Genomic DNA, 11,096 nt, shown 5'->3' on the forward strand with positions numbered 1-11,096 from the left:
AATATAAACAACCCAAAACAAACAGAAGTTGTTATTAGTATTGAAATTTTGATAGGTTTGTTTCAATGCTTCCTTTTCTTGCAAGTACGTACAAACGTCAATAAAGGGAGAAATGATGGGTGAAGGAGAAGGGAAGTTCTGTAAGCAGAAAAACTGAGAATGAAAACAAAATCTTCCAGTGAAATTAGAAGTGGTTCTTTGTGAAGGATCTGTGAAAGTTTTGGAATATTGCAATAGGGCCCATGGGGAAAAAAAAATAAAGCAGAAAGATTTAATTAAAGGAGAAGAGAAAGAATGGTAAGACATCCACTAACTGACTGCTTTGAAAATGCCTTTCAAATGTGTTTTCAGTTACAATGGATTGGAAATATTTGCTTGACTATATGCTTTAATGTTCAAAAAGAATAATCTTGATCAGTATACGCAGAGATGTATTCTTCAAGCGTTAGTGCATTTTGCAAAAATCATTATGAATGCCACTGTAGAACATCATTTCTCACCAAAAATGCAACTGAATGGAAAGTAAAGTAAGATTTTACACTTAGGCAAGAAAAAAAAAACCACAAAACCACAAAAAAACACCAAGTGCACAGGTATAGAATAGGTGGCGCCTGGCTCAACTGGAAGTAACTGGAAGTGAGACGGATCTGTGAGATGGAAACTTGTCAAACGGATCCAGCCAAGGAATTTCCTGACAGTGAGAACAATTAATCAGAGGAATGGGATGCCTTCAGAAGTTGTGGGTATTCCATCACTGGAGGTTTTTAAGAGGAAATTTGTCCATAATAGTCTAGGGCAGAGGTCTTTAAACTTGGTAGGAGCTGGCTGGAGAATTCTGGGAATTGAAGTCCACAAGTCTTAAAGCTGCCAAGTTTGAGGACCTCTGGTTTAGGGTCTCATGCTTGAGCAGGGGTTGGACTAGAAAACCTCCAAGGTCCCTTCCAACTCTGTTATTCTTTATAAATCTCCCCACCCAGCCTTACCAAGAGAATGATGATAAACAATACTTGAATATGTACATCAGGTCTTCTGAGAGCAAAATCTCATCTAATTGGGTAGCATCAAGGGGAAGATGACTTTGAAAAAGATTCCTCTCTCACCATAACATGCAAGACGAGGTGAGGACTGGCTGGGAGGGGAGGGGAGGGGCAAGGAGAGGCCAGGTGAGGCACCCCTCGCTGTGAGTGACATTGAGTTGGCTACACCCACATGACCACCCAGCCATGACCACCCAGCAGCCATTAGGGCAGAGAACCAGTTGTTAAATTATTTGAATCCCACCACTGGATACAGTGGTTAGAATGCAATACTGTAGGCTACGTCTGCTGACTGCTGCCTGCCTGCAATTTCGAATCTCACCAGGCTCAAAGTTGACTCAGCCTTCCATCCTTCCAAGGTGGGTAAAATGAGGATCCAGATTGTTGGGAGTAATCCTCCCTGGCCTCCAGCAGAACTTTGCCCGACAAAAACAGGCTGCATGCAGGTCCTGCAAGGCCCACCACATGGCCCGTTTTTGGCCTCCATGGCCTCCAGCAGCACTCTTCTGGCCAAAACGGGCTGTGCAGAGGGCCCTCAAGGCCGCCGCAGGGCCTGTGGTTGGCCTCCCCAGCCTACAGCCACAATCTACCTGCCAAAACGTGTCAAACACCCAACACGGCCCCAACCCCCCCCCACACACCCAGCCCTCTGAGGTCAAACACAACCCTGATGCAGCCCTCAATGAAATGGAGTTTGACGCCCCTGGTCTAAATGCTATTGCTAACCCTAAGCCTTGATTCTATCCCTCTGTTAATGCAGCCTCATTTCCCTTTGCAAACAAATTCACGGCAAGGGCCATCACAGCTGTAGAAGAGAGGTAGGTTGGTGGGGAGGAGAAGGAGGGGAAAAAGACCCCAAGGCAGGTGACATTGTAGCTTCCGTGCCCTGGAAGGACCCTCTTCCTTGGCCTTGGCCTAGTTTAGATAGGCTCACAGTGGCCTATGTGGAAGCTTCTCTTCTTCACCATCTCTCCTTCTTTTTAGACACAACCAAGGGCTTCGCATCAGGACATGGCTTTTTGACAAGTGGATGGGGGTGGGGGTGGGGTGGGGAACAGATTGCCGCCTGCCTGTCTGGCAACCCTTCGTCATTTAAAGAGGCGGACTCCGCTGCTGCCGATGTTTCTTGGTTTGTACAAGCACAACTCCTACGACCAATGTGATCACACATAACGCTGCGACAACTGCCACGATGATGGTTAGCATCTTGGTGGTGATGCCTGAGAAAAGACAAACAAGGAGAAACCACAGTTTTGTGTGAAACCCCACCCACAATCTTAAAACATTGACTACCCAATGAAAGAGAATCTTTGGAGCTCAGGGTTGATGTGAGGGGTCCTTGTTTGCTCTCTGAGATTGGTGGCTTTTTTGGCAGATGTTTCATGACCCAACTATGGAAGTCCATTAGTGGTAGAAGGGAAGGAGTTTGCAAGGAGGAGCGGGGAGGGGAGGAGGAGGAGGGGGATGGGGAGTAAGAGGCCTATGGGATCCCTGGTGTTGTCTGAGCTGGGTGATTTTCTTGCAGTTGTTTCATGACCCAGGTAGGGAACATCATCAGTGTTAGGAGGAAGGGAGGGAGGGAGGGAGGGAAGGAAGGAAGGAAGGAAGGAAGGAAGGAAGGAAGGAAGGAAGGAAGGAAGGAAGGAAGGATGGATGGATGGATGGAGGAAGAAGAGGAAGAGGAGGAGGACTATGAGATTTTTGCTGTTCTCTGAGCTTGAAGGGGGAGGAGGAGGAGGAGGAAGGACTGTAGGGTCTTGGTGCTCTCTGAGCTTGATGGTTTTCTTGCAGATGTTTCATGACCCAACTAGGTAACGTCATCAGTGAACAACCTCAAGGAGGTCTTGCAGTTTTCTTTGATAATGTTTTGCTTCACATCCAAGGAAACTGAAGAAGCTTCTTGTCTGAGAAGCAAAATGTGTTCAGAGAAAACACCATGAAAGTCCAGTTGCCTTTTGGAAAAAGAACACTTATGGGACAACCATACATCAGATGATTGAGAATCTCCACGGACATTCAGTCCACCTGGAACTGACTTGGTTCTCCAGCAGCCCCCTGAGAAGCTCCCTCAGACCCCTGAATCCCAGGTTCTCCCTCCTTCCAGCCTCTTACCATTCAGGACTTCACAGTTGTACCGGCTGAAAACATTCAGGGACTCCAGCCTGATGAAGATGCCCTTTTGGGTCTTCGTGTAGTTGGTCACAATGAACTTCTCATAGGGTGGGATGAGAACTTCCTTCTGCCCTTCGTGGTATGAGAAGTCATCAATGGGCACTCCGTAACAGGTTTTGATAGAGAAGAAGGTGTCCTCACCAAATTCTTTGGCCACCGTTTCGTTCTTCGAGGAGGAAGCAAACTGTCTGAAGCGGACTACCGCCTTGTCGGAGGTGTTGAAACAGATCCCTTTTATCCCATGGAAGACCTCATAGCAGCTGGACATCTTCTTGGCCTGAAGAGCTTTGGTTAGGAGGAGGTGGAAGTCCCTGAAGGAATATTGGTTGTAAGAGTCTTGGGATTTCCCAGCTTCTCTTGCAGCGGTATTGAAATCACGGTACAAGCTATCTCCGACTGTGTAGGCCACAATCGCAGTACCAAAAATTGGATCGAAGCTGCTGACAGTTTGGCCAAGTTTGGCCCAGTGCTGTTTGGCGGTTTCCCAGGTTTTATTATATTTTTCCAGCAGGGGAATGTTTCCTGAGTTCCTCAGCTGGAGTTCTCTATTGGAGTTGCAGCCAAGGTACTGGTCATCCACAGAGTTGTTGAACATGGTGAGGGGGATCTCTCGGAGACACAACACCTGTCCAAGAAAAAGAGAAGGTGAGGAAGGACACGAAGGAAAGGAAAGAGTCCAATGCAGGTGAAGCCAACCTGACCCCAGTTGTCTTTTTCAGCCCCCCAAACATACACGGGGGAAGGAAAAGTAAGGGGGTCCCTGTGGATTTTACTCCACAACTCTAGCAGAACTCTATTGCAGAAAATACGACTTCAGTAACAGAGTGGTTAATGCCTGGAATGCACTACCTGACTCTGTGGTTTCTTCCCCAAACCCCCAAAATTTTAACCTTAAACTGTCTACTGTTGATCTCACCCCACTCCTAAGTGGTCTGTAAGGGGCGTGCATAAGAGCACCAGCGTGCCTACCGTCCCTGTCCTAAAGTTTTCTTTTATCCATATCCATTTCATGTATTCATAATCATGTTTATACTTATTCCTGTTATCTAATACATGCTTGACAAATAAATAAATAAATAAATAAATAAATAAAAACTCATGTCCGACTCTTGTGAACGGTAATCATCTCCGTTTCAAGGCCGTTGAACCAGCACTGTCCAAAGACATTTCTGTGGTCATGTGGCCAGCATGATGTCAAGGAGCATTGTTACCTTCCTACCAAAGTGATACCTATTTAACTACTCACATTTGTCTGCTTTCAAACTGCTAGTTTGAAAGGAGCTGAGGTGAGGATGGGAACTCACCCCACCACGTGGCACTCGGGTCTTGAACCTGAGTTGCTGGCTTTCCAGCTGAAAAGTCCAGCATCTTAATCAGCTGAGCCCCTTACCATGGGGGATGAATCACACAAAAACTATTATTTTTGATGCCAGCACCCAATAAACTGTCTGCACCATCCTTGAACTCTGATGTTTGCTTCAAGTCCAGGCAGATCTTTACAACAACTGTGCCAATTTCCATCCAGTATCTAAGGTGAGTTACATTGGCCACTGATCTGCTTCTCCAAAACTGAGGAATGTGATATATGCAATACAATGCAGCAAGGTATATACTGATCTGTACACTGGAGAAACAAAACAGCCATTTCACAAACGCATGGCACAGTGTGGGAGAGCAAACCCATCAGGAGAATTTTCAGCAGTCCATCTGCATTTGAAAGATAAAGGCCTGTCAGATCCCAAAAAGTGATACTGCCATTCAATCAGAGGAGGGGGACACTTGGATTCGATTCACTAGCATTGCCTGTGTCAACAGATATTTTACAACCTATATCCTGGTGCCAAAGAGCCCTGAGATCCCCTTTACCTGCAGGAATTTTTATGATAGCCATGTGGGTTGTTTCACTTTAAAAGATAATGGTGGGAATGCATGTTTGTTCGGGTGCTCAGAGAAACTAGGAAAGAAAACATCTTCACACTTGTGTGTTGGCTAAAATCTACATTCTGACTTAAAGGGAGGGGTCTCTACCACTTTAATCCTACAGCCTTGCCTAAGGGTACTCAGATCTTGCTTTAACTGGATGGCTGTCACTTCTGCTTAATAAAAGAAATCCTTTTGAACAACCACGTTTCAAGAGTTCTCACTTTCTTGAGTTGGAAGGAGAGGCGATCCTTACAAGGCCATTCTTCTGGACAGGTCTTTTGAAGTCCACATTCTGAACAGAGAAGACTGCTGGTTTGAAAGAGGGGTCAAAGAGGCCACCTACATTAAGATTGAACAGCCTTCCAGGCGGGGCCTTACTAAGGGTTTACAAAATGGAACTAAGACGTCCCGTGATTTTGATTCTCTGCCTCTGTTTATACAAACCCCCTTTGCATAAATACATTCAGAGCAGGAGCCATCCCAGCCCTAGTGGAGGTGTGGCCTGTGGGGGGGGAGGACCCCCCCCAAGGTAGGTGATGTTGTGGCCTCTGTGGCTCTGGAAGAACCCCCCCTCCCTAGCCTCGGCCCAGTTTAGATGACCTCACAATGGCCCATGTGAGAGAGTTTCTTTTTCATCCTCTCTCCTTTTTTAGATCCAGCTGCAATCTTCACAACAGGAAGTGGGTTTTGTGCCAAGCGGAGAGCAGGGTGGGGGGAGTGAAGCCCACGGGGATCCTGCAACCCCCCCCCCCCATTTAAAGAGGTGGAAAGTCCCATTCCTACCTGCAAAGGTCCCATGAGGATGGCCAATAGACACAAGCCCTGGACCGCCTAGATGGTCTTCATGGTGTCTCCTGGGAAAAGAAGAGCACGAGGGAACCACCGTGGCATGGGAAACCCACCCACGGCCTTCAGAAAACATTGAGCAAATTGAAGTCCGACCAATAAACGGGAATCTTTGGAGCTCAGGGTTGGAATGAGGGTGTCCTTGGTGCTCTCTGAGCTTGGGGGTTTTCTTGCAGATGTTTCATGACCAAACTAGGTAGCATCATCAGTGCTAGAAGGGAGGGGGGTTTATGGAGAGGAGGAGGAGGAGGAGGAGGAGGAGGAGGAGGAGGAGGAGGAGGAGGAGGAGGAGGAGGAGGAGGAGGAATACTGTGGAGTTGTGGGTGCTTCATCACTGGAGGTTTTTAAAGAAAAGATTGGACAGCCACTTGTCGGAAATGGTATAAGGTCTCCTGCTTGAGAAGAGGGTTGGACTAGAAGACCTCCAAGGTCCCTTCTAACTCTGCCATTCTGTAATTCCAGAAGGGTGTCCTGCTTCTAATTGCCACAGCTTCTTTAGAAGTTTCCAGGAAAACAAAAAAGAGAAAAAAAGTGACTGACACGCCCAATTCTAGTGACAGTGAACAACAAGAGATTGACAGTTACATACCATGAAAATAAAAGCAAATGGGAATAATGATATAACAGGGTTGGAAGGGACCTTGGAGGTCTTCTAATCCAGCCCCGCTGCTCGAGCAGGAGACCCTGACAGAATCACAGAATGATAGAGTTTGGAAGGGACCTTGGAGGCCTTCTAGTCTAACTCCGTGCTGAAGCAGGAAACCCTAAACCATTTCAGGAGATCTGCCTGAAAATTCGAAGCATTCTTGTCTTACAAACGAAGAGAAGCTGGCGTTTAGCACTGGAGACATGTCTTTTCCTCTGTGGCTCACTTCCCTCTGGAGGAGCCCCATGCAAAGGAGCAGAATGACAGAATTACAGAACAACCGAGTTGGAAGGGACTTCGGAGGTCTTCTAGCCCAGCCCCCTGCTTAAGCAGGAAAGCCTAAAACATCTCAGACAAATGGCTGTCCAATGTCTTCTTGAAAACCTCCAGTGATGAAAAACCCACAACCTCTGGTGGCAAGGTGTTCCACTGGCTCTTTATCCTCCCTTTCAGGAAATTCCCCCTTATTTCTAGCTTGGATTCCTCTTTCTTAAGCTTCCATCCATGATGTCTTGTCTTTCACTCAAGGGCAGCATTCACAAAAGACTCGATGAACCCCAAATTCCAACTGAGGCTGTCTCCGCTTCCTTCCCACTTCTGAGTTTTCACCCCCGTCTCAAACCAAAGGGAGGCTGAGACTTCCTCAATTTTACTCGTGACTCATTTGTTAAATTTCTGCAGCATCCATCCCACCTTACGTGGCCCTGGGCTGTTTGCAACAATGGAATAAAACCCTAGAAGCCCCCCTCCCCCGAAAAAAAGCATAGATTAAAAAAAAAAAAACAACAGAGTTGAAATGGATGAGTTTTATGCGTTTCAGCCGAACCCATTCAGGCCCCCAATTTACAATTTGGTGGTGGTGTCGAGTTGAACGATGCGAGGTTCCAAAGGGCTCTGCAGGATTGTGGTCACCTCCTGCGAAGCAGGGCAAAGAAATGTTTGATTTGCCCCTCCCCGGCTGAGTTGGTGCCAAATAGTTGAGGAACCATCTGGGCGATGCCATTGGGGCAGGACGGGCACCACCCAAGAAGAAAATTGATGAGGAGGATAGAACAAGCAAGCTATTCCCATTGGGACCCCTCCCCATGGTCTGAAAATAGAGAGGAAAGGGCTGAGCTGAGGGAAGAAGGGACCACTGAAGTCCCTTCTTCCCTCAGCAGGAAGAATAGAATAGAATAGAATGGAACGGAACGGAACAGAACGGAACAGAGCAGAGCAGAGCAGAGCAGAGCAGAACAGAACAGAACAGAACAGAACAGAACAGAACAGAACAGAACAGAACAGAACAGAACAGAATAGAATTCTTTATTGGCCAAGTGTGTTGGGACACACAAAGAATTTGTCTTTGGTGCATACGCTCTCCAAGGCACAACACTTAATGATAGTCAAAGGGTACAAATAAGCAATCAGGAAGAGAGAGAGAGGAGATGTATCGAAAGACACAGGGTCATTTCATTTTTTCATTTTTTAAATTTGTCGTTCACTGCGGAAAGAGGAAGTGAAGAAGAAAGCACAGTTGTTTGATGCCAATGAAGAGTCAAGACATCCTCTGAAGATGCAAGACTCAGCCATCTCAGCAAGGCCAACGGAGAAGACAATTGAATCTTCACCCTCCCTTCTTCCCTATTCAGAATAGACGATAGAACCGAGAATCATAGGGTTGGACTAGAAGACCTCTTGAGGTCCCTTCCAGCCCTGTGATTCTGTCTTCCTGAAATCAGAAAGAAACCAAACGGAAGACCACACCTGGAATCCTGCATCCAGTTTTGGTCGCCACATTAGAAAAAAGATGTTGAGGCCTCAATGATATATTACATACCCACCATCTACTAATAAAGTTTCCCTATCAAAAATGTAGTAAAGTAATCTATCTTTACTTTAGGAGAAGAGGAGAGGAGAGGAGAGGAGAGGAGAGGAGAGGAGAGGAGAGGAGAGGAGAGGAGAGGAGAAGAGTCATAGAGTTGGAAGAGACCTTGGAGGTTTTCTAGTCCGATCCCCCTGCTCTGTACTTGTACCTTTGGTTTTTCCTGCCCAGGTGTATAAACATTGCTTTTCTCCATATTAAATTTCAGATACACTCATTCTATCTGACTCCCTTTTTGTAGTGGAAAGCCACCGAAGTTCTACAAAAGAAAAAGGAACCAGGCTCAGGAAGACTTTTCCTGAAAGAAACGTCGCTTTCTATGCTTCCCCATCGACGGGACACTGAGACAGGTCTTCGTCCCGCAGATATGGGAGCTGTTTGGTGACCCCCTCGGTCGAGCCAAGCCAGCTTCCTGGCATAACAACCTTCCCTACTTTCGGTTTCCAGGATTAGCAGATATTTCTCAGAAATGCTTCAGCTTCAGCTGAATGGCAGACTTCACTTTCTTTTTCAACTTCCTGTTTTTTAATTCCCCTAGGGGGAGGCCAGATGCTCAAGCTGACCTCAGAAAAGACCAAGCAAGAAGAGACAGGATAGCTGGTGCCCACTGGGTCTCTTGAGGAAGCCAAGAAGACCCAAAGGAAGTCAAGATCTAGAAAGACAAGCTTGGATTGTGTGGAGCTTCTCAAACCACGGAAGGTCCTTAAGAAAATGGAAATCAGAGACCTTCTTGATGTTCTGGTGTGAAATCCATGTTCAAGGCTGGAAGGAGAGGCTGGAGCAAAGACAAGAAAGTAACTGAGATGCCTACAAGAGGGAGAGAGGTTCAATTGCTCCATGGTGGCACCATCTCAACTTCTGACCATGTCCTGCAAACATTCCTGAAAGTTAGTACAATTTCTGAGATCGTCATCAAAGTCTAATTATTTTCCTACGTAACCAAGTTTTCAGCCATAGCTCAGTGAAATTGGACTGATATATATATATAAAGAAATAAAGAGAGACTAGTATAGATCTATTTCAAGCTTTTTAGCTTTCATTAGTAGCCATACCCTTACTCGGATTCGAACTTGGGCTTCCTGCATGTTAGGCAGTTGAATTAACCTTCTGAGCCACAGGTTCTCCTCCCTTCATCAGCTTGAGCCAGGGGAAAGATTAAGTGTTTTTCTATCGAGACACCTGGTCTAGCCCAACAAGTTCGAATCCAAGTAAGGGTATGGTTAGCTGATGAAACCTAAAAAGCTTGAAATAGATCTATACTAGTCTCCCTTTATTTCTTTATCAGCAAAATATCAGCAAAATATAAATTTGGTATAAAATGGTATGTTGTGAATGGGACATTGGAGCTGCGATTGGAGCTGAAAGGCAAAAGGGAGCAGAATGCCCCCTCCCACATGTTGGGGTAGACTAGGTGTCTCGATAGAAAACCACTTTTTATATATATATAAAAATTTATCTATCTCTATCTCTGTTTTTCTATCTATATACATATATATCTATATATCTATAACTGTCTGTCTGTCTACCCACCCATCCCTATCTTTCTATCTGTCTATCTATCTATCCATCCATCCATCCATCCAGCTATCATTAAACTCTATTATTACTAAATTAAAAGTTCTAAAGTCGGTGCTTTTCCAAAACACAACTGGCCTTTCTTGGATTTTTTTTTCTCTTCCTTTCAAAACATGTCGCTTCTCATCCAAGAACTGTAGAAGCTTCTCGGACGAGACGTGAAATGTTTGGCTGGGGCACCTAGAGGACAAGAAGAGGACAGCTGCTGGGTTGAAAGGGAGAATGAAAATGGGGACGTTCAGGGAACCCTTTGGAGGCAATAACAAACAAAAAAAATCACACAACCAGCCAGCCAGAAACGCAGGCTGACTCAAAGGGTTTTTTGCAATCTCTGAATCTCTTGAATTCTTCCCCACCAAGGCTCCCAGACAGGAAGTGAAAGGGAGGAAGAGAGCCAAAGAGAAGAGATCCCATGGAGATTCCTCATGCCTCCAACCAGGTGAGCCCCCCCCACACACACACACATCTTCCAAAATACCACGACCTCTGAGTGGCCATATGTTGTGGCCCGTACACGGCCTGTGCAGATTGTATCTGATTCCGACAGCGAGGAGGCTGGTGTGGTGCTGCGCCAGCAGCCTGTGCAGCTGGTGCTCGAGTCGGACAGTGAGGAGGCTGGAGAAGATGTGGTGCCAGAGGCGGGAATTGAGCCAGGGCCTTCAGAACCTCCAGAAGCTCCCATAAATGAATCGGAAGAAGAGGAGGAGCCTCTTCTTCTTCTTTTTTCTTTTTTTAAAAATAATCTTTATTTACATTTTTCATTAAAAAACAGAAAACGACAGCACACCATATAAATAACATACAAGACAACATAACAAATAACAAACATATCTGCAAGTAATATCTTAACAACTAAATATTCGATACTCTATATCTACATCATATTCCGAGGGAGATAGAACAACTTATATCCCTTTATATATCAATTAGGTCTATCCGATCTCACTTTATTTATATATTATAGGTTTCTCAATAAATATCTTTCCTCTTTTCGATTGAGTTATGATTTTCTCTTTGCTAGCCAAGTATATAG

The 11,096-nt window shown here is 45.7% G+C and overlaps 1 protein-coding gene across 1 annotated transcript; it reads right to left on the reverse strand.

The window, feature by feature from the left end:
• Positions 1-2,129: 2,129 nt before the first annotated feature.
• Positions 2,130-5,945, reverse strand: LOC117656360 (erythroblast NAD(P)(+)--arginine ADP-ribosyltransferase-like). The gene is made up of 3 exons (XM_034404525.3): positions 5,916-5,945; positions 3,150-3,834; positions 2,130-2,257 (listed from the first exon to the last, which is right to left on the reverse strand). The coding sequence occupies exons 1-3, from the start codon at positions 5,928-5,930 to the stop codon at positions 2,130-2,132; spliced, it is 828 nt and encodes a 275-aa protein (XP_034260416.3). The 5' UTR covers positions 5,931-5,945.
• Positions 5,946-11,096: the final 5,151 nt, after the last annotated feature.

This window comes from Pantherophis guttatus, chromosome 4 (genome assembly GCF_059756535.1).
Source record: "Pantherophis guttatus breed Tessera chromosome 4, ASM5975653v1, whole genome shotgun sequence".
In the NCBI taxonomy this organism is placed as follows: Eukaryota; Metazoa; Chordata; class Lepidosauria; order Squamata; family Colubridae; genus Pantherophis; species Pantherophis guttatus.